The sequence below is a fragment of the Branchiostoma floridae genome, chromosome 2 (genome assembly GCF_000003815.2).
Source record: "Branchiostoma floridae strain S238N-H82 chromosome 2, Bfl_VNyyK, whole genome shotgun sequence".
Lineage (NCBI taxonomy): Eukaryota > Metazoa > Chordata > Leptocardii > Amphioxiformes > Branchiostomatidae > Branchiostoma > Branchiostoma floridae.
The window spans coordinates 14,147,030-14,171,736 of NC_049980.1; the positions used below are offsets into that span (position 1 = coordinate 14,147,030).

At 41.7% G+C, this 24,707-nt stretch overlaps 1 protein-coding gene across 11 annotated transcripts in view; it reads left to right on the forward strand.

Annotated features, from left to right (window-relative positions):
• The window catches only part of LOC118407978 (adhesion G protein-coupled receptor B3-like), a 157,731-nt gene that overhangs the window by 65,727 nt on the left and 67,297 nt on the right, over positions 1 to 24,707 (forward strand). For all 11 annotated transcript variants that reach the window (XM_035808591.1, XM_035808656.1, XM_035808622.1 and 8 more), the window contains exons 3-5: positions 3,157 to 3,351; positions 19,486 to 19,734; positions 20,072 to 20,251. In XM_035808591.1, the coding sequence (XP_035664484.1) occupies positions 3,157 to 3,351; positions 19,486 to 19,734; positions 20,072 to 20,251 (624 nt within the window). The remainder of the gene's footprint in view (positions 1 to 3,156; positions 3,352 to 19,485; positions 19,735 to 20,071; positions 20,252 to 24,707) is intronic.

Consider the following 24,707-nt stretch of genomic DNA (forward strand, 5'->3'; position numbering starts at 1 on the left):
ACAGAGTTTTTTGTAACTATGTAATATGATGTAAGGCCGTACGGAATCGTTATGAAAACCTAATATATGCGTGTTTCAAGTGTGCTGTTTGATGCAATGGCTGAGAAGAACATGACTACATCAACGTTGGTACAGAATTAAGTTGTTAATTAGACGTTGTTACAAAATTAAGTTGCTAATTAGACGTTGTTACAGAATCAAGTTGTCAATTAAAGAACGAACGATTTTAGCACTGCCGTTTCAAACTGGTGCCATTCGTATTGTTAAGAGTTTTCTTCGCAGTCGCAGCAGGTACATTAATAAACATTATCATATAGCCAGGCACCGCGGACCAATCAGAAGGCCCCGTTCCATGTTGGTTGTGACGCCGCAACACATAGATTCAGGCCAGGCAGATGTGTATCGCTCCTCTGATTGGTCAGAATGAATCGACACTGGCACCGGTGTCGATTTGCAAATTAAAGACACACATACAGGACTACAAAACGCTAAATACCAAAGTCAAGAGATAATGATAGCGACATCATAACGATAACGGAAAAAAACAAGGAATCAAATGACAAAGTTAAGTGTAGCTGGTATACAAACGTAGAAGTAGTCAAATAAGGTCAATTTAAACGATCTGTCTATTGGATGAACTTAAATACAACATCCATTGACTAGCCCCGGATATTCTATTATAAAAATATACATAAGATCTTATCTGTGAGAATCCTGCGTCAGCCTCGGGCGGGGTTGGACTTAGGGACAGGGATTTTTAATACTTTACAAGATGCACATTTGTGACCATGATACCGGAAAATTCCGACATGAAAACTTACTTCCACCATAGTTAGAATACAAACTTAGTTTACATCCAGGTCACTTCGTCAAAATACCTGATGGCTATGAATCGCAGGCAGTCATGAGAGAATGACACATGCCTGCCCTTCGCTATCCCCATCAACGTGACACATCTACATCTCATTCATGCGGAAAATAACGACATGCTGTGTTCACTCCTATCATATATATAGTTGCTCGCACATATCCTTAGAGAAGGATATTGAAGAAAGAGTATAACATTGATAGTTTTGTGTGTGTTCCAGCCTCTTTTTGTACTAAATTGCAGGTCATTTGGCTGAAATATCATTGTCAGGTACATGGAAGAACGTCCCAGATGTACAAATTGGTCAGTCTAGCGATATGAACGAATGATGCTTGAGCCCCAATAAGATATTAGACTCCTCGGCCAGCCCATTGCTAACTAGGTTGTCTCAAAACTTCAGTCATTAGGATCATGAAAATGTATCAGCAAAGGGGATGCTGGCCATTGGTCGACCATCCTTGAAAATGTCCCACGACATTAACCTTTCGGACGAACCCTGAAAATGTGTCATGCTACTGCACAGCTTGAGACCTCGTTAGGATCACAGGTAAGCTTTAGTGCAGTGACAAAGGGCACACAGCCAGCATGGGGCCTAACTCTCCATTCTGGTGGACCGTTACGCAAATTGCTGTGTCAGAATACCCATAGGAACGCTAGAACAAATTTCCACTTACTTTGCTTTGTAATGGGTACTGTTGGTGGCAGCGAAATGCGTAGCCATCTCATGCAGAAAATCCTTCAATTGTTAACTCTATATCTGCCATCTTTATGTAAGCTTTGCGGTCAGCAAAGCGAAACATTGGGCAAAAAAGAACGATTTATAAATCTAATGTGGTCAATGAAAAATATACTTAATGAGCAATAGATTATCTGACAACGTAGACTTTGTAACATTTTATTGAACTATTATGCAAATATGAATCAGGCTAATTTGACCACATACAGTCAGTTCCTTGCGCGGTATATACTGGAAGTTAGTATGCAGAGTTCATCTACCCACTTGGTGGTTGGTCTTATATGAAATATTCATACTGCTTTCCTTCATCTACGTGCTCCGTCTTGGGCTTATCTTAGATAAAACTAACCATACGTCACCAGCAGGGAACACTTAAGTGCCTACTTAGATAGTCCTGTGAAGCGGCAGAAGGATTGCGCTGACAAATAGACCATGAAATAAAATTGGCCAGTAACCTTATTCCACATTTATAACAACTGTAGGTTGATAGCAGAATTGCAATTTTGGGAACAGGTGATACCAAGTCCATGGGAACCAAAAAAAAAAAAATTCAATGTGCTTCCGATAATAAAGATGTGCGTATACAAGTTGAAGTCTTATAATGAATTGTTCTCTTAAGATTATGTGACACGTCCTTTAGATGAAGTGATTTGTTGGTATTTCAAATTACAAATTGCTCTAGATTCCACCTTACGTTGTCATCAGTGGCGCCGACTTGTCCCAGCTCCTGTCATCTCTTTTGGATTGCTGACAGCAGATTTTGTCACCGAAGCTGCTTTCGATCGACCAAAAAATTGGACTATTCATCGTTATAAACTGGGCAGTATAACTGGATGATGACCTTTTGTTTTTCAATGATAGTTCGATACATTGGAGCATTATGTCACAATTTAAACCCAAAAAAATACAGTTCGCTAAAATTCAGCTATTTTGGTCTAAAATTTTCCATTGTACAGTATACAGCATAATAAACATACCCTAAGTGTCATTTCAATGCGTGATGAAAGAGGATCGTTTTGTACATATGTATGTTGAATTCTAATGGGAGTACTTTGCCTTTCCATGTCGTAATTCACACCAATCGTCTTCTCGAAAAGTGTAATAAAACCCGTAATCCAGGTTTTCCGTGGTGCTTCGCTTTCAATTCAAAGTTTGAATCTCATTGACATCCCATTGATAATGTCAGAATACTTGATCTCTAAAAAGTTTAGATGTCGTGATTTCCATAATGGATTTTTTCTCCCTTCTTCTCCGAAGCGGAACCCGTCGGTGGAGGATAATCCGGGACCTTCAGCGGGTGTAAGAGGTCAAGAGGTCATTCTGCAGCGACATCTCTTTTTCTATTAATAAATAAATATTATTTACATGATCACCATATACTTTCCGCTTACCCAACAGACGGGACTCGTGTGAGATCCCCCTCCCTCGCGACGTCTCATAGAGGGCGTTGACTGCATAAGCTGCATTTACTATGTTCTTTAGTGTAAAGTGCCCGTACACGGCATTTCAAACATGGCCGCTTCTCTGATGTGCAACGTTACTCTCTGCACAGTTATCACCTGCCCGCTGCTACAAGACCCACCCAACGGGAAGGTCTCCCCACCCCCCTGCAGGGACAGCCGCTCCAGGGTGGGGGAAACCTGTTATTTCACCTGTGACAACACCTATGTGCAATCAGGGCCGTCGTTCAAGACCTGTCTATCTGACGGCTACTGGACGCAGGAGAAGGAGTCGACGGTTTGTAGAGGTAAGCATCTCATCTTTGATTGCATAGACAGTGTTAGGTTCGAAACATGTCTCTATAGAGCACTCATTAGATATAGTGTTCTGATTTGTGGGAAATTGATCTTCATGTTTGCAAAAATTGCATAAACGTTTTCGATTATTGCTACATTGATTTCATCAAAATTTATTGGTTAAATACATATGCAAACATTTTTTGTACACAAAAAACGGAGCAACACACTAATGAACTAACACAAGAACTATGCCACTATGAGCTCACGTGTGCGCCTTCGGATTAAATGATAAGCTGTTTTCATACAAAAGAAAGTCATATCCGGTATCTGCCAGTTTGAAACTGTTCATGAGGTGGGATCCACACTGCTACATTTTTAGACCGTTACAGCATCCATTAAGAAAAAAATGTTCAAACATGGCTGTTACTGAAGGAGTTCGTTGGTGTACATCGTGACATAGACGCTTCACTGGAGCATATTTCAGTCGATCATCACATATTTTTGTCATGATGCACATAGGTAACAGCTAGTCATATCTTTGTTGTCGGATGTTTTTCCTAAGAATCATTTAACCACGTACATCACATGCATGTTATGCTGCGTCGCTATCAAGTGATAGATCAAACTGTTCATCCGTGTTTGCATGAGATATGCATGTTGTCGCAAGTAGTTGCAATAAAAACAAACTTCACATTACAGTCAAACTAGAAGTTTTAAGTTGAACCTCCTCCCATTGCCGGGTTATGTCTCATGTCAGCGTCATGGTGGCTACAGTTTGCTCCTAATACATAGGTGTGGTAGGGTTATGCGTATCGTCCCATTCAAAGCTTGCCAAGACATATCACCGCCATCACCGAATTGACTTGAATGATGTTGGCCTCGTACCTAGACAGACAAGATGCGCACTTGTTAAGCCACTAATTCTGATTTCAAAATCAAAAAGATTGCTCTCTGAGCGCTGGCTTACATGAAATGAATTCCTCTTAAAATAAACTCCTTATCTCTAACCATGCCCCAACCACGCTATCATTACTGAAATTCTTTTCCTGAAACACTCGCTCAAGGCGGGCAACGAATATTATGAACCAGCCTTGGTGCTTAATTTTTGTTTATCCTTGGAGTCGATTGTGGCGCAGCTTTCTGTGTGAATTTGCCTACATGAATTCTAGTCTTTCACTCTTGGCTTATTTACCTGAAATTCCTGTGGTGGCATGCTAATGCAACAGACGTATTCTATGTGCGTGTGGGGGAGACACTTGACATCCCAAGCAAATAATGTAGGACATCCACATCGCTTCTTTACCTATCGCTCATCGAATGATGTACTGTCACGGCCCCGCCCTTTTCTCTATCTAACACAACAGGCTATGGTATGCCACATCATTCAACATGAAAGTTTGAAATCCATATTTTTTAAAAATTCAGTGTACCTCTGTAGACCGCTTAAGACAGACCTTTTGTCTGGGTCATTTTATGTGTCTGAGACTTGAGCAAGCTCAGCAGAATGACCCGCAGTCATCAAGTCTGTGACGGTTGTGCGGTACTACGCTTGGACGCCCTCCAGTGTAAAAACATCTGCTTCATAAATTATTCCTAAGCAAAGCAGTACCCGCAGATGAAGACATCTCTCAAGACATAAAAGCCTGAAAGGAAGCGAATGGGAAATCTGATTTTTCATGTGCTTTCCTATTGATGTCGCATTTCTTGGGTACACGCAATTGTAATCTTATGCATTCTAGCAATAAGGAGCAGATTTACATTTACAATCATGTGCTACCACGGCTGCCAGGGTTGGGACTTGCTCAAGTAACCTTAATGGTCCACTCTTGACCAACAGACCAGCATACAGAATATTACAGATGTGGGTATTTATACTTATTAAGACACCCCTGGGTGACGGGTAGCGAAGATATGTGCCGTGTTCTGTAGCGTTCAAGACCGTCGTGTGTTTTATGTTCATTAAAAATTCCCATAGACAGCGATCGCCGGGCGACCGATCAGCAACCGAGAGTGAATTCTGATTTGATAATTGAACGACGCAAGATCTGAAAATATAATTCAAAGGCAGCAAAATATAATGCGTAAAAAGAATCATTCATTTTTTTTTTGCAATTTGTTAAGCGACTTGTTAAATGTTTGCTTGTCGGGCGGTAACTCAGCTGTCGTAGTCTGTAGTGGAAGGGGTTTTTAGCAATGTAAAAAGATGTTCTAGTTATGGGCATTCACCGTCAGAAATGTACACGTACAAGCCATTTACATAGTGTTCTCACCATAGGTGGGCGTATCATATATATGACATTTAAACACAGCATCTCATATAAGTAAAGAATATCACTCACACCGATGAAAATATTTCTTCGTGGAGTGTCCGCACAAAATTACATAATTTGCAAAAACATAAATGTCTGTGCAATGCCATGAAGCTATTGTTCAATTCAACAAAGCTACACACTTAAATGGCCATCCTCCGTGGAAATCACAAAGATAACTTAACACCATGATTGATATACTTTATCTCCATAGACACGCCGTGTGTGGCGGTGATAGCACTTCGCGGTGAAATCTACACTGTTGCATTATTCATGAAAAACTCACAAAGCCCTCAATTCTACAGGTTAGAAAACCTTTTACGTTAATCAAAATAGCACTTAAGACTAAACATAATCTGTGAATAGCATTACAGCGCTGTAACCAAATATGTTATGTCATTTGCATTGGGTGCACTAAAACGAATTAAGACCACGGATGATGATAAAATGTAGATTTGAATTGAAGCATTTTATGGCAATGATATAAGCCTTTTCTAGTGGAGGATTCGGTACCCAATTTGAGAACCCTCGTTTGGTTTGATTTAGTGCTGCTGTTTGGTAAGACAGGTCGTTCAGCATTCGGGCCTCTACGGGAGCAATCGGCATGTCATTGGATGGCGCGGTCTGCGCCAACCGAGGAATGTGCTTCACGCTGTAATCCGCAGCTAAACTTTAGAGCGTTCTTAGCGTCGTTATGTCACACAATGGCTTTATTAAAAGGGGCGAGGAATCGGGAGGGTTTTTTTATCTTCGGTGACATGTGGGAACAGTGAAGTAGAACTCTCCAGTACATGGTAACTTGCCCTGCCACCATCCAATACACAAGAACGATTCCCACATGCGGCTTACCATTTAAGGAACAATCTTAATAGGCGTCACATATCATTGATATTCACATATGACGATTACGAGCCAGTGACTTTGTCATTCCCATCCAGGTTCCCAGCTATATCTTATGTACTCGAGCTCCTTCTGTCAGACAGTAATTAGCGACGCTGAAGAAGACTGATGGACGTCACTTGAAAATGTCCGAATGTAATCTCCATACCTTGGGCAGTTGTAGATTAATTTGTCTTTTGCATACTAAAAATATTATTTTCCATTTTGTGTCAATATCTTTTTCACTTCAATATTCTAAAGTCTATTTCTTTACCCAACGAATAAAGTGGTGAATGACAAATCAACTAATTTCATAGATAAAGAACGCCATTTTTACGTTTTGTTTGTTTGTTATATTTTAAATCAAACTTTAATATCATGCATTACGAATATATTCCAATTATAAAATCAAGGTTCACACAAATCCAACTTTGGTCGCTCAGCGATCGCCGTCTAGTTGAAAGGGCCATGTATCGTTTCTGACAATGACTGCTAGATTTTAAAAAATCAATCATTTTTGATATGCAAGGTCTCTCGTCAATTAAAGGTCAAATGAAATTTCATTAGCCGCTAGATACAACCATGAAATTAATACATGCTGATGTGTTTCCATGCAGATCAATTCTGAAATGTGCTATAGAAAATGTATTTTAAAGATATCATAGCAGCACAGATACTGTAATATTCTATATAGTTTTTATGTAATAGTTACACTGCCACACATATACTCACGACTGCGTTTCCGCCGCATTATGATTACTAAACTCGCAAAAGGGACAAAATCATTTCCGATGATCTCCTACGACAGACGGAGTATTAGATCTGCATTTGTCCACACCGTTCCTCTGGGTAACTGATCCGTTTGGCACTGGTAGTCAGACCGTTTTCTTATGCATAAAGCCCCTGTCGCACATTCAGAGGCCACTCCCCAACCAAGATCGGCCCTGGTTTGAGAAAACTCTGGAATCTATCATATTTCAGCTCAGTTCTGCTCCTCTGATCGCATCTAAAAGAAATATGTCTTTACTGAGTTTGATTTGCTACGATTCATAGTGGGCTGGTGAAGAAGACTTTTGAAAAACTTGTTGGCAGCCAGTACATCGCTAGTCAACTCCATATTATAGATGACCTTGCTCACGGACCAGCTATGGTCAGTACTCAGGAGAGGGTCGGGGGGCATACTTTCAGTTGTCGAGAACGTCTTGGAATAAACATCTGTCAGCGCGAGGTTTGGCGTGGAAAAGTTCTAGATGTGCATTTCTGTTTGTTAGTATATGTTATGTATGGCCACGACGGTTAAGTCCATGCTAATTGATTTATGTTGCTCCCGTACACGAGTGCGATGCAATATCAACTTTTGCCCTCGTCTAACGAGTTGTGAAGAAATAGAGGACAGCTTCGTACATGCACTCTGCATACAGAAGGGTTCGTTGAACCCCCGGGTAATCCCGGACCTGTAGATAAGGGATTATACAGACCGATTGTGAGATCGTTCTTGTCTACTTTTCCTCACTGCCCGATTACCAATTACGATACCACAGACAGTAAAGGGCCTTTGGACTGGCGTTGCTCTCGCAAAGAGCTGGGGGAGTATTGAAAACATGATTATAGCAACGTATTTCAAATTCTTTTGCCGATAATCTATTTAACAAATTGACGAATTGCAGCAAGCTACGTATCTCTAATTGCTGTGCATGGCGCTGTGTCATCACACGATAAACTAATTAAGGCAGTTCCAAATTAATTCTGTGGATGACCGTCTCTAGAGACCAAACGTGTCATGTATGAACGTGTGCAAACAAGATTAAAAAAACGAAACCATGAATTTATTTCACAAAAGAAACAGATCACAACGATTAACCTTGTAGGACATGTTGTATCAGCTGATACGTATTAATAATATTATGGTGCGTGGAACATGAGGACATATCTTTTCCAAAACGTAACTGTTCTAAGTCAATCGTTTGTTGTGATTTTAGAATACTCACATTTGGTAAATCGTAAGAAGTCAACAATGAGCTTTACGTATAATATGTTAATGCCCGCGCACATGCGTAAAACTCGTCATAGCTGATCAATGTAATGAAAACAGACCACTTATTCATTTATTTATTTATTCATTCATTTAAAGCACCACGCGTAAAGAGTTTGATAAGATCCACATCAGTTATCACATTCATCCTGTCTCTCTCCGTAAACCCTATGAATATTCAATGCCATTGATACTAGTACATGATAGGAACAAACCAACACTCACCTCTCTGGGCATTCTAGCTTCCCATTTATTCTTATAGCCAAGTTGTTTTTCCTCTCGCAACACAAGTTGATTTATGGACCTGTTTAAGTCACTAAATCACACTATGTTGCACTTTTCTACTTCCGTGATGGACTATTTCACAAACCACCACTCTGAGATGATAGTTAATCGTTGAATCTAATTGCACGTTATGAGAAACTTCAAATTGACAGGAAGGCTGTAGATTATTCGACAGAAATCACAGTCTGTGTGCAGGCAGATGTTACTGAGTTGGACACTTGGCACCGTCGATGGTCACACTGTCACACAGTCAGGACCTCCCGACCACTACCCAACCAAGGCGGTTGACAACCTCCTTGCCCTAACCAAGGTCGGTGCTGGAAAAGTGCAGCCTGAAATCCACCCTAGCTCCAGTCAGCTCATCTGATCCCATCCAAAAACAGATGAGCGAACTAAGACGACTTAAAGTAGTCAACAACGCCTACCAACTTCCAACCAATGATGACCTTGCTCATCATTAAATTCCAACTATGGTCTTGAGAAAGTCGGGGGGTCATGGTCGACTATGTGTGACAAGGTCTTACCAAACGGGATCCTTCTCCCTCTCTGACTCTGGAGATGGTGGTCAGACATCTTAACGTACATGTAAAGGTCATTCAAAAAGCTATTAGTCACATGGGTAGTTTTCCTTGACTATGAACCTAACTTAAGGTAACGTTGTTCATTCTGGCATGTTATTTAGAATTCATTTCTGACGCAATAATATCTCATGACTAATGAAGACATGCACAGCCATTGAGATCATTTATCAAAAGAAGCATCAGCATCCATGGAGATGAGGATTTACATTTTAAGTTAAGAAGTGCCACTAATTATGCATTTAGGACAGTCATCTTCTGTTCATGCGTCCGCATTAGGGTCTACACACCAAACAGCATGTTAATTAAAATAAGCCTCTGTCACATGTAATGATCTAGAACTTCATCACGACTTTGTTCCCGACCTCTCCCCAAACAATTACGTTCGGCAATGGGTTGACGCCTGAGGGTAGCCTGGGATCCATTCTACCCTCAGTATGTCTTTCCCGACTTTAATTTTTCAAAATTCTAATTGTGCAACCTTGCCGACCAACGCCCAGCCACGTTTGGCCTTGCTCGCGATTAACTCCCAAGTTGGGACAGGAGAAGGTCAAGCGGTCATGGTCGGCCATGTGTGACAGGGGCTTAAGGAATTAGTGTGTATACGTCACATGGAGAATACTATCTACGTCAAGTTTTCCAATGGTACGTTTTATAAATGAACAGCCATCTGGTATGGTATGAATTACATCTGGCTAGAGAATGTGGTATTTTTGTCCCAAGAAAAAATAAATATCGAGATTGGAATTTGATTGTTGGAGATCATCCGTGGCAGTGAAAATGTGACAATGGACCGGAAAGCCAAGAGAAATTGGACATCATCCCCGACTGGTAGGCAGAGAATGGGAATAAAGAGTCAAAAGACAATTTCCATTTTAGATACACATTACCACGTACGACATGACAATTTGCTATGATTAAAAGTCGTAAATCATTGTTCAATTTCTAACCAATATCTGTGTGAGTAAATATCTTTACGAACAGAGAGTTTAACAGTTATCTCTTTCTGAACTGTCCGAAATTGATATGAGACTCCTTGACTGGGCGTGGAGCCGCCCCAGATGAAATTGAAGTCCGTAATTACTTCAGCAGACAGAGAACCTAGGTCAACCGAGTTTCTATGATGTGCCGCAAGGCAATATCACGGGCTGGCCTTGAAAACCATGAACGCCTTAATTGAGTTCTTCTAGCACAGCCGTGAGGAAAGGGACTTAAAGAGAATAGGGCCGCGGCGGGGTTGTTGCTCGGACTGTAGATCTGGTCTCCGTAAAATGGAATCTGCCATCAATAGTCGGTAACAGGAAGAGGTAATTTCACCTTATACTAGAGCAAGTAAATGGTATCGATGACATAGCCTCTGCAGACTCCAACTCTAATGAAAAAGTGCAATGATAAAGATGGGTAACTAAAAAGATGGCAAATTTCTTAATACTGAACACGTAAACGTAAACAAGAATTGAACTGACACAACATGCTATCAAAGCAAACAAGGAAGAGCATAAAGTGACACTAGTGTGGCAGCCAGGTTTCATTTACCAACTGCAATCAAGCCTAACACACTTCCACAACCTAGCTGAACGCTCATATTTTCAATTTTACTGCGTTTTCATGACAATGACTTGTTGATCGTCGCAGAAGGAGAACGGGCGATCGTTGGAAATTTCTTTGGAAATCGGACGAACAATGACAATGCGCGCCCAATGTCATCCATAAAATTTACTCGATGTGGCCTTAGCTATTGATCTAGTAGTCTTCTTTAACAAATGAGGTGGGATCCCTTGGTTGGTCTTTGGTATTGATGGGGAAGAAAGAGCCTTTAGAGGATCAGAAAGGTTTCTGACTATTCATAGTGCTCATACAATACATGTAACGTTAAATGTAGTATGCTGCAAAGGCTAAAAAAGAGTTCGAGCAAGAAAGTTATAGAATTTTCTCTTTAATCAAATCCTATTTTTTACGTATTACATTGGATATAATCGTGTCTGTCAAAAATCCGAAAATCCGTACTTTGCCGTCCGAAAGTTGCAGTCCAAGGCAAAGGCAAAGCCGCTAAGGAAACCAAATCACATTTTTTTCAGAATGTCAGTATATCAAATCACGTATCAAATATCATAACAATCCATCAAAATAAGAGTTGTGTAGATTTTTGCAGAGGGCTAACTTCATGGCTGATTTTAACGTGTCTTTTCTTTATGTGGTTATAACTAACATTATAGAAAAGGCTAAATTTTTCAACAACAAAAATAAATCAATTAATCGGAATTTGCTACAAATTCCGTCAGTCTTCTTCAACTCAACTCTCTCTCTCAATCAGCAAATATTCACCCCCCCCCCCCATGATTACGCTGTTTCTTCGGAGAAAAGCATATTTCTAATCCTTTTGTACTCCTTCAATACTACCTTGGCACTTGGACGTTGTTTGGGGTCCCTTTTTCGACACCGTTGGTGCACTTGGAACAAGTGTGAACTAACAGCATCACTTCCATTTACCTTTCCTAGTAAGTGGCGGACAACAAGTGGTATTTTCCAAATGTCAGTTTTTTTCCAAATGTCAGTTTTTTTTTCATCATAGGGAGGTATTCTTGAGTCCTCAAATGGCTCATTTTCAAACGGCGAACGCTGTTCTGGAGCATTAAAAGGGGATTTAATCTGTTTTCTTTTACACTTAACAAAAACATTTTCTTCCGGATTTACTTCTGGTATATCATCCAAATCGTTTAAGACAAGTCTAAGATCCTCTGTGACGAGAAACTGGGATAGAGCATGCAAGAGGTTGTACGAGTCACACATGACTCGTGTGCCGACTGGACTACTGTGGAGGAAATGTATCGCCTCTATGTAACTCATGGCCACGTTAAATCTTGTCCGAACATCGCTTGACGTCCTATCTAAGATGGCATTAATGTGAAAGGCAGATCCGAGTCTGCAATACTCTGTAAGGAGTGTTGTGTTGCACGATCCAACCAGCTGCACAGCATGAGAAGTCTGCTGCATGTTCCGCAGCATCTCTACACCATGCAGGAAGTCCTGGAGGTAGGCAGTGTTACTCAGGTTACTGTACGCCACGGGGCGGCCTCTCCAGGTAGCTTTGTAAACCTACAAAATGCAAATGGAAAGTATGTTACATGTCAGACTTACATGCTATTGTATCTTTGCATAAAGTGTTAATCATGTACGTTAAACCTTGTATATGAAAATCTTTCAAGAGAAGAGAGATCCACTAAGGATAGTTTCCGATGTCCAATGAGATACCCGATGTAGGGCACAATTATTAAAATCAATTATCGCGACGAAAAGGTTCAAATTTTGTCATCGTCCTTTTATCTTTATAGCTCAGTGAATTCCGTGCGGACCTCATACGCACTCAAAAATATCGATGTTTCCTGTTTTTAGATCCGGTATGACGCGCGGGTGATGTACACAATTGTTACATACATATGTCTATATACATGAGGCTAAAATGTGACATCCCCAATTTCTGCGAGGGTGGCTACCTCGCGATTTTTTTTACAAACATCCGACTGGGTTTACCAGTGATCATTTGCCACGCTCATGAATTTATGAAATGCTACATTTACCTTCTTCACTGCCCCCTGTGCCATCTTGTTCTGGACGGTCACATCGTCAGATATTTCTTTGCACCCAAGCCATGGTGTACAAGTTTCCATTGTGGCAAGTCTAAAACTTCCCGGTGGGCACAGTTCCCACTCACCAAGCTTGCCCACTCCCTGCCACTTCTCCACTTCGTCCACAACATCCGGGTTAGCCGTCCCCTGGAAATTCAGTCCCCAAAAGTCATCCTTTTCAACATGGAGGAGGCCAGACTGATGGTTAGCATGAGGGACTAACCAGATCCGCAGATTATGAAGTAAGTGGAGAAGTAAGAGAATTAGACTAAGAATGACCACATGTCGCGCACTTACACGATTCATCGATACGACGTCTGCTAACTAGGACCTGTGACACTAACAGCTTGATTTGGAAATTGGCTATATACAAAAAACTGACATGTATATCCGGGTACTGTGCGCGTGGTTTCTGGGCGTTTGTCCGATTGTTAACCGGAACACACCCGAACACATGTAAACAAAGTTTAAATCTACTGTTTACGTTCTTCGAGTATGAGTAGCCATGGTTACCATATCTTGTCAAAAATTAATGTGCTTGTGGTCTTGGGAACAAGAAACTTTGAGATTGCTTATGCACACTTTAGAAGCTGACCTATTAGCTGATATATTTAATTATGGTACTGTTTTTCTACTATCAGAAACGAGGCCTGCGTTGCCACACACCCACGCGGCAATGGGGGATCCACTCTATTGGGGAACAACAGTAATAACAATACGGATTTATCTGCTTCTCGCTAGAAGGTGGTAATGGGCGCTTGTCTTTGTTAGATGTCATTACAGCACGCACTGCCATGTGCCCCATAGAATGGGAATCAGCCATTTTGAAGAGTGTTAAATCAGTGATCCTCCGCCTTAGCCATAACTAACCCCATCCATTGCCTCGAGCTGATCAAAGATTTCCTTCATTTGAAGTCTTCCAATTTTATTTAACCCTGCGACAAGATGATATCTTCTAATATCCTTGTCCGATGATTGCCCCTGGTGTTTCTATCTCGTTATAATGTTATTACTTTCACTGTGCCCCCAGCGGTTCTACTGACGAGCTGAATACAAGTATTATCTACATTTTCCCAAACCCAGAAGGAAACCTATCTATGCAATTGAAAACTAATACTTACCGGTATGCATGGCCGATTTGGATTTTTCTAACCCGACAAAAGAAGAATATCATTATCACCATGAGGAGAAGTGATTAACAGAATTCTAATTCCCCTACGAACATTGGAGTGAAGTTTTATTTTAACCTTCCTTGGCCATTCTGCCGTTCAGTGATGTACTTTGTATGAAATATAGCCAAGAGGGAATTTTGGCCGTGTTTTACGAGTTCTGGAGTCCTCCACTAATTTGCAGTCCAAGATCAGTAGAAAGGGCCGAAGGCCATATACAGAGTGATCGGTCCGTGAACACAGCAAGAGACAGCGCCTGGAGCTCTAGATAGTGGTCACAGCCCACGTGAAGAGGTTTGACTACACATATTTGTAATGTTAGAATAGTAATCATTTAACTTGAACGGCGATCGGAAATCTCACTGGACTTCGCCATGCAAGGCAATTGCTCCAATCTGGTTGGTGAACTGTGATTTTCAACAAGTGAACTTACCCAAATTTTCGACTGATCGACTCCCCAGTCTTTGTCAGGGAATGACCAATCCACTGCTTGTGTGACGTCACGTTATGCAAATAGCACACTTGACTCGGTGAGCAGTGGGTCATAAGTTGCAGAAAGTCTATGGCGCCATCCGTCTCTGTTTAGAGATTGTTGTAAGGCTCTGGTGTAGAAAGCTTCTTTGATTCCTCTAGCAAAAAGTCTTGTTGTGTGTCCAGGATTCTCACTTTGTCCAGTGAGACCGAGTGTCCAGGTGACTTTATATATATATGTGTTGAGGAACGTCTGAAGATGTTGAACTTGGGCGTTTGTGTTCGAGTGACATTTCAGTCTCCCCAATGTAACTTCCTTACACGGACCTTTGATAGTTTGACATTTGCACCGTATATGGTACACAACACAACATTGACTCTCGTTGGAGGTTTTGTAGTTAGTTGCTATCACGATGTTACGCAGGTTCCACATACATATAGAGTCACCTGAACACTCGGTCACACACTGGGCAGAAGCAGCGGATTGTCCATTCCTTGACAAAGACTGAAGTCTATCAGTCAAAAAATTGTGTTCGTTGGAAACTACATTTCTCTTTATCCATATTGACTTCAACTATCACAAATGAAGTTGGAATTGCGCCAACTTTCCGCATTTGTACAGCTCTCCCTTGCGGCCACTCTGACGTGCGGGCATTTACGTATGAACGTCTGAGCCCAAGTGGACCAAGCCAAATGGCCGCGCTCGGAATGTTGTGATTCTCAGTTTCGATATAAGATAACTTATTGAAAATCACAGTGTTGCCACTGAATAAAAAACCAATGTACAATAATTAGGAATCTATCAAAAATATTTACAGTAGTAAAATCATGTTCGCCACTTTGCACCGGTTTGCGTGTACATTTGCGCAATTTTGCCAATTGATACATTCTACAATTGATTTTTGCAGGCTTGCGCCTCTTTGCGAATGTCATGTTCAATATAGTCCAGTCAGATACCAGTGTAAGTGCCAGTATCTTTTGTTTTATTTCACGCGCTGGGTTCATTTATGAGAGTGGTGAATCATTGCGCAATCACAAAATACACTAAGTCTTAACGGTAAGTGCCCTGATTTTATATTCTTGAGGAGACGTCAGGCTCATGCACAATCTGTATTCAAGTAATCCATCGATGGCGCCAGATAGCCTCTTCAGAAGCGACAGACAAGACAAGCTTTCACGTCTCATCGCTGCCAGCCCTTCTCTTATCTAGTTCTTGCGGAAAAGGAGTTGTTGGAATTAATATATTACATACAAAGGTGATTTTACCGTCGCGAATGTGATGTTTATTCTAACAAGGAATAAGTTAGACTTTTTTATTTATTTCATAAAAGACCAGGTTCACTGTCACAGAGAAATTGAGGCAATGAAAGTACCCATACTTTATAACGGGATTTTCTACGTATTGAGTGACCTCCTAAAGCTGAAGGTCAGGTGAAACATTTACCGCCAAAAGTGTATGGATTTGTGTGGCTTCAGATATGCCGATACAGCGAGGCGAAACTTGCAAATATCGATTTTGACTCTGAAGCCTGTATACGGGGAAAACCTTTATCTTGCACGCCCATGCATGGTGAGGTCTCTAGATCGATCAACCCTGGGGAATTTGCAAAGGTAACGATCCTATTCATCCCTCTTTTTGTTTAGTAGCTTTGCTCCGAAGGTTAATATCTTTTCGCGTGCAAGAAGGTCTGTTTGTATGTTTGTAAACAACATAGCTCGAGAAGTCGTAGACGGGACTGTATGATAATTTTTACGTTGGTACGGGTTGAAAATAGGCAAAAAAGAAAGAAACGATTATTGGCCCATAGCGGCTCTCTATGGTACTGCAGCGGAACCTCTGGTTTTGGTATCTCATCTTCTGGGCATGCCACGGTTTTTGATTTTAGAATGATAGATCACTCTTGTCCTTTTTTCAATTGAAAAAAAATACGTTTCGTTGTACGTTTTGTTCCTGTGTTGTGACTTGGGTGCTTCAACAATTTACGGTGGCACATTTCTCTGGAGGGCGTCATGCTATCATTTGAAGGCCGAATGACGCAGAAGTTGGTGGGAGGTTAGCTAAGAAGGTACCCTACGGTGTTGAGCTTCACGGTTTGCTCTGTAAATGGAAAAAGGTGAAAATGTTGCCATTGGGGAATTTTCAGAACAGCCTCCTTAATGTTTCGCTTCATTCCTTGATGCTCCTTACGAAAACTTGGAGTTTTATTAATACTGGGAGGCAACGTATTTTTCATACAGACGGCAATGTGTGTAGCATTTTACCTTATCACAAATGACGACCTTAAACTTAATGCGTGGTAGGAATCATAATTTTCCTACTGGTAGTACCGGTTAGGAAGCTTTCGTTTTCCATTTGTCTTTTGCACTTTCACTCTGGCAATGCAGCGCCATACCCATCACATATTCACATGGGGTAGGTTTTAGAGGGTCCCCCATCAAGCAGTCTACAATGAGTTTTGTTTGTTATACAAGAAAAAGCGCTGGCGCCGTCTCAGTCTATTTTCTACTGTCCATCTATCCATCTTCAAAAACCCGTGTGATAAGAAGAGGGAAACGGGCGGCAATTCCGAGGATTATTCCGCACACATGAAGGATTACAGTCGCTGGAGCCCTGTAATCAAACAAGAGACAGTGATGTCTGCAACACTTGATAAATCCTCGCAAAAACTTCTCGAGGTAACCGTACGGCGCCTGCTTTATGTGCCGAATTCTGCACATCAATGATCCAGACAACGGACGACAAACTCTGCGATATCAGATGTTTCCCTCCTAGAGGCTGTTTGGTACCGCAAAGTTGCCTGACTGATTTCAAATGCATCGATCAACGGAGCGTATATACGCGCGCATGAACAGTTTCTACATACATGGCGTTAATTGAAGAGTTACGATCATTGCGTTGTTAATGCTGTAACTTTTAGTTTTCCAGTTATGTAACCCCGTTTTGCACGCAGACTGGGTTTTACACCGAACATTAACCGAATATGTAAAAATAAATATGTCGCGGCAACTTTACCACGATGCGCTTCTCCATGCCTTTAGAATGGACCACTGAGGTTATTAGTTGATGTTGATACCAGTTTTTTTGTGCTCTCAATTGGGCATCAATGCTGTAAGCTGTAAGCCGTTTAATTGCACAGCATTTTGCCAGCGTATTTTTTGCAGTTATCTGGCTATATGATGCGAAGTTATCCAGCTGGACCGCACCGGTTTGGCCGGTGACTACGATCATCGCAAATACTTGGGCAGTATGATCATTTATAATCACATTTCATACGAGTACAAATTCTAGTCATGTATCATTATCTGAACAGTTACATATATCACAAAGCCCCAGAACTATTTTATCCTTGATGAATCCACACATACCTTCGTGGTGTAGATAAGGATTAGCATGGGTATACATGTACCATTCTTGTTTTTCCTTGAAAGGCGCCGATCATTCATCATAATCAACATTACATCATATGTCGTGATCCCCAGTCTGAGTAGCAATATTTGTACATTAAGTTTCTGCCAGCATCCTTCATAAGCAGCTCATCAATCATAGGCTTTGGAAATCTCGCGACAAATGCTAGTACAAAGTCCTTTGTGGCCAAGCTGAAGTGTGCACTTCCATTTTCCCATTTCTTTTCTTAATCCTCCAGAGCTGTTGTGTATTCAACAAGGTGCTGCATAAATTGCCACTGTGCACATGTTGGCTCTGAACTTGAAGAGACAAAGCAAAGAGTTTTCGATATCCAAAAATAACTCAGTCTATCTCCGCTTCAAAAGAACTCATTGCTTTCTATAATCTAAGTAAGGAAGATATAAAGTACCTAACTCCATCTTGTGTTTTGTACATGGTAACCGCTGATATTACATATTGTTCCGTCTAGCTTTTTGTGACAGCCTTCGGCTAGTTGGGCTGTACATGTATGTCTCTACATAGCCTAATAAATCAAAGAAAATCATCACATTAAATTAAATCAAATTAAATGGTGATTTTCCCTTCTTGTATAGTTAATAATGTAGGAATACGCACTATCAATCGGACGTGTACATAATGGGCAAAGGAGAATTGTCATGAATATAACCAAGTCCACACATTTTGGATATGTAAAAAGATTACCTTTAAGTTATCTCTATTTGATCAGACATAAAGAATGTAACTTTTGCCAATAGCGATACAGTTATTTGATTTGTTTAGTTTAGTTTATTCGAATTTATAGAGTTATTTGTTTCCTACTGTATACTGTTTACCACTGTTTGTCTGTCACCTTTTGTCACTTGCAATTAGCCCTCGGGCAAGAACTTGCAATAAACTTTCATTATATTACGCTCTAGGTTTTTTTTTTATGTACAAAGCGTGCATATATCTAGCTTTGGTAGAAATTGTAGGGGTTTAGAATTATCATTTTAACAGTTCAAGGTAGATGTAATCGGAGATTGTGTATGTAGAATAACTACAGATTCAAGGATGAAGCAACCCACTTGTATCATATCAGCACCAGGCCCAGGAAAATATCATTGTTGCGTTTCCGATTATCTTCTGATGAAACAGTCTATTTTTTATAGATTTGGAACGCCCACATAGCAGCTAGGATGTGAACATAAGGACGACCTAAGTTTGATGGGTCTGTTCATATCACATCCTCTGAGAAAATGGATGCACTCAAATTTCAGATAGAAAATTTACTGTTCCTTGGAATCTGTCTTCCAAAAAGGGCTAGGAGCCGCAAGTTTTGCTGGGGTCGGTTTGGTAATTGTGAACACAACATTTTCCTAAATATTATCATCCTTGTCGTTCCTTACAGATGTCACCCCGCCGTACTTCGGAGACACGTGTCCAGGTGACATGAACCTGAAGAACAAACGGTGTGAAAACAAGGTCCTCCTGAACTTCACGGTACCGACAGCTGTGGACAACTCCGGGTATGTCAAGGTGGACGGACCGGAAACCAAACCACCCATCTACCTGGCCGGGGGACAGTACACCTGGATATACACCGCTAGTGACGCTTCCAACAATGAAGCAAGATGTCAAATAGCAATAGGAGTGCAAGGTGTGTTGGCGTTTGCATCACTCATATATAATGGGTAACCAGCCGTAGCATCTCTGTATTCAGTTTTAACTCGAAATAATCTTTTGGTTGTGACATTTTACCCACTTGTAAATTCTACATTTGCAATTTATTTGCAAATTAAGCTGGTGTGTTACGCCGAACGGCGGTTATACCGGCTATATAGATACAGATACAGATATTTACTTCAATTTTGCTTTTACCACTTACTCTTTCCCATTTACTCTGCCCACTCACTCTTTGGGACATACATGTATCGTAGATGATTGTGGAATCACAATAGATGTTGTTTTAGATTTTTTTCAACTTTTCACTACAGTTGTTAAGTGCCCGACGATTAAGGTGCCTCACAACGGCGAGGTGACGTCCAAGAGCTGCGGCTCGCTGTACGGCTCCGAGGTGCAGTTTGTTTGTAAGGAGGGCTTCAAGCTGATGGGCACTGGCATCCGGACATGTGGACCTAACGGAGAGTGGGAGGGGGGCGACGTGCAGTGCATCGGTAAGTAGTATATGTACATTGTGGCTTGGAGACAGTGAAGTACTCTGACAAACCCGGTATGGGCAGGCTCTGATTGCGCTTTTCACAGGCACTAACTGTTAGAGACCACATGTATGAATGGGTGGACGCTCTTACTTACTTACTTACTTTTCAACTAAAGATTGCGACCGACAGATCGCTCAACGAATTGATAAAAAAATTTTTTCTTACGTTCTGTCTGTTTTGTTATCTTTTTAAATCATCATTTTACATCTTGCATCATATTCCAATTATAAAAAAGAGGGCCACGAAAATCCAATTTTGGTCATCGCCATCTAAAATGTATTAGAAAGGGGGCCTTAGTGCATTGTGGCTTGTAGCGAGTAAAGTACTCTCGGACAAGCCCAGTTAAGGCTAGGGTCACAATTGGCCCGGTGCCCGTCAGGGATGTAGCCCCGGCCGGGCTCTGAAGTCGGGCGGACACCGGCTGTTTACCGGCTGTCGTGGTCACAATCAAACGTTGCCTTCGCGCTGCCCCATGGGGGTCCCGGAGTGTTCCGGCGGGCACCCCGTCATTTTTCTTTAAATAATTTCCACCTTCCTAGGTTCGTCTCCGGCAGACACCCGTCAGATGTTCTGACGGTGTCCTGTAGTCACCCCTGCGGGGTCCGACAAGGTAACGTTTGTCTCTCACAGCCCGGTGGGGCAGTTGTAGGGTCCCTGCCGCATGCCCTGCGAACAACGGCAGGGAGCCAGGCAGGCTCCTGGTGGGCACTCTTTAAGGGGTATAAAAACAAGCATTGCCTGCATTCACTTAAGGTAGTACATCATTGAACTTGGAGTACTGGTGCGGTACGTCGGGGTCCGTTCACTGCGGCACGGTTTTTTTCGCCAACTTTTCCTCGCACTCGCACTGACGTGCGGCACTGTTACGTTTCTAAACTAAACTAAATAAATATGTTATTGGAATTTTTAATGTCGGCGGATGACTTGCCAAACTGTTGAGGCCTATATTTTTATATTTGTAAAACGAAAAAAAAATGGCTTATGGGTCCGAATGACTGCAAGTTTGGCGTTCCGTCGGCCAATTACAGAGGAAACGTCCTTCTTCAGCCAAACATCTTTCTTCAGCTTGTTTCTATAGTCTGGGGTTGTAATATCGTAAAATACATAGAAGCTTTCTATGAAGGAGGCTATCTGTTCGTCCTGCTTCTCAGTGATGCAGCCTATTATGTGGTCTGTTGCGTGGTGTGTTGTCCTATCCCCCTCTGTTCAGCCCTTGTCTGCAGAAGTTTCTGTTGCTGAATTCTTCCGCCTGCCTAGTGGGCTAAGCGCTGTTTCCCCTGGTCTTCTCCTTTTCCTTGGTATAGCGCTATGCACTTAACTCCACTGTAATACGAGAACTGTGTGATACGTGTAAGTTCACGGCTTTTGTCCTTTCACGTGATCTGTGACGTCACATATTTGACCCGGTGTTACGAATTACACACTTTTAATCCGTAAACCTGGTCTTTGACGTAACGAATTTATTCCGACAGACTGCCGGCAACCGGAGGGGTCCCTCTCGGTGTTGTCACGATTAGGTCGCGGGGTGGTTGTACGAGCGGGTCCCTGGTTCATTTTAACTCAGACTTAAATTGAACCAGGGTCCCGGCCGGGCCTCAAAATACCCCGGCAGCCGCGAGGTGTCCCACAGGGCAACGCAGGGGTCACGCCCGAAAGTGCCCCAAAACAGCCCGTGAATTGCCCGGCAGGGCCCCTTTTTCGAATTGTGACCTAAGCCTTAGGCAGGCACTGGTTGCCCTTTTCACAGGCTCTAGAGCTTGATACCACCATGATGAATGGATGGATGAATGTTGCTGTTAGCGAAAGCAAACCTCTACGTTTTGAGTGTGAAGTGCAAAGTCGGAACAACCAAGACGATACTTGAATGTTTAATGGATGTTATACTGAACTCCAAAGGCCAAGAAGAGATCACGTGGTTCTCTTGTTCCAAGAAAGCTCAAAGGTTTTAAGGCAGTCACTTCAGGTGTTATCCTGTGGAGGAAGTAGTTAAAGTCTGCTTCCCTTTTACTGTGATATACGAGCTCATGAAAACTTTCACTTCCAACCAGCACAGACTAAACTCAAATACCGGCGTCCTCTGAAGAAAAGTCATTTGTTAGAATTTCTAGTATGCACGTCGGAGCTAAGACTTTTAGAGATTTATGGAAAGAAATTAAACAATAAATGTCAAATTAGAAAAGAATGCCAAAATAGAAGGCAAGTATTTTGAAAGGAACATGCACGGATGGCAAAGTGTGTTGCATTGTAGTCCGATCGACAAAAGCGCAATTCTCATTTATTTGTTGATGCATCTCACAAACATTGATTTAAAGGAAGCTAAAATATCTACAAATGTAACAAGGAAGGTGTATGAATCCAACGTTATATTCATTCACACATAAACCGCTCATAAACCGTATCCAGTGCGCCCTAATAACTTATTTATCCAATATCCAGTTACAATGATATCGTGATTCAATACACGTGACCTATGTGACATCTTGCCTAATGCCCTCTTTGCTTATTAGTAACAATTGACCACCATATATTATTTCAATGTCTCGTAGTGCAAAGAGAACAACAATACCAAACCATAGCTAGCTTTATGTTTGGGCCAAACTGTTGTGGTAAAACTTGAAATGCTTACATGTCACAAAGTACAACCACAGAAGATATACGTACACAGAGAGCGCCTGCAGCATCTTCTAATGGAAAAGTCTGACATGTAGATGTAGCTGTACCCTCTGTACATCTGATGTGAGGTTCAAACCGCTCTTCATCCTTTGATGAATATAAGGGTACCCAAACGTTGACAGTACGTTTAGCTTGATTTATTTCATACTCAACCTGTAGTCAATACCTGGAAAGATCGCCACGTCCGTTTCCAATAACACGAACCCCGCAATACCAAGCCAGTTTCCATTAAGTGTTTCAAAACGTGCGCTGAGTTTTCAAGTGTGAGCAAGATTTTGGAGATATTGCGTCGTACATCACGACGCTAAGAGTGCGTCTGCATGGATTTTTCTTCCTCTGTGCCCCATTAGAAAAAGATCGACTTTTGATCCTACCGGGATAACTTTGGCGTTTCAATTGATCCATTGTTGGTGAGTCAATACCAGCGGAGGTAGAGAGATCACGGCTGATATGGGCTCCCCACACTTCTGTCTCAGGAGACCAGGGGTGGAGGTGAAAGGTGGAATGGAATCTATTCAACGTTCTGACTTATGAAAGGGAAGAGATCTCATGAAGAGATGAGTTTGGAAGCGTATATCTTGGAAATATTACGACTTTGTACTACGCTGTACGTTAGAGCAGGGACATTTTGTTTGATTATGTCCTTAAGAGGGTAACAGTGTTATATTAGGAGTAAATCATAGAGAAAAATTACGCATGATATGTTACGATGGTCTAGAAAAGGTCTTCTGCAGACATCTTGGTTAAATTGGTATGACAAGAAGGGAGAGTTTGGACTCCTGGTGTTTACTGTGGTGATGTGACGAGACGTCAGTCCGTACGCCCTCATTCATCAATCAGACAGTGTCAGGCATGTATCATCTCCGCAGATAGATGATACGAATAGCGTTTCTGCCAGACATATAGCCAGACATATATTACCATTAATAAAAAACGTTCTCTATGTGAAGAAAAATTGTTGTGTTAAGAAAGGTCACGGCATTGAGGCAGAGATACCAATACCGGGGCCTTAGCGTGCCAGGAGGACTCATATTGATGCCTGCCTTGCGTGTCAGACATTCATAAAGCTACTGCAGGAGGAATAAGCACAGCGAACCCAGGCCTTGGGGAGAAGCAGTCGCTCATCAAATGTGATGTACAGGATTATTGTGTTTCGATTGATGTGCACTTCACTTTGCTTCTCGCTGCCGCGCGGTCAGATCCTGTAACCTTAGAAGAATACAAATCACCTCAGAACAACTTTGACTTGCCTAAACTTTAGTTTGTCTCGGCGTGAGTGTACGATGAGTTCTTAACTCTATAGCCCACACAAGCAATCAAGAAAGTACTGTTCAAATGGATGGACAACACGATGTATGAATGGTACAAGAGGGTGTGAACAGATGGAATTAATGACGTGGGACTACTGAGACCATACAAGGTGGCACAGTGGCCTTGTGGGTAAAGATGTTGACACAAAACCCGGTGGTACTGAGTTCAAAAGACAGATCCGGATGGTGTGGCCCATGCGAATGGTATTTCTCACCAATTTTGTCAGGTGTATAGTACTAAGTATCATCTAGGGATATCCCTCGGATAGAACGTCAAATGGAGGTCTAGTGTTTGATGAGAGTCACACCATACCCACGTTAAAGAACCCACATACTAATCAATGTGAGTGGATTTGATAAGTCCGTCCGTACAAACCTGGTGGGCTACGCCACGAGGCAGTCTACCGGATATGCAATCATAGAAACAA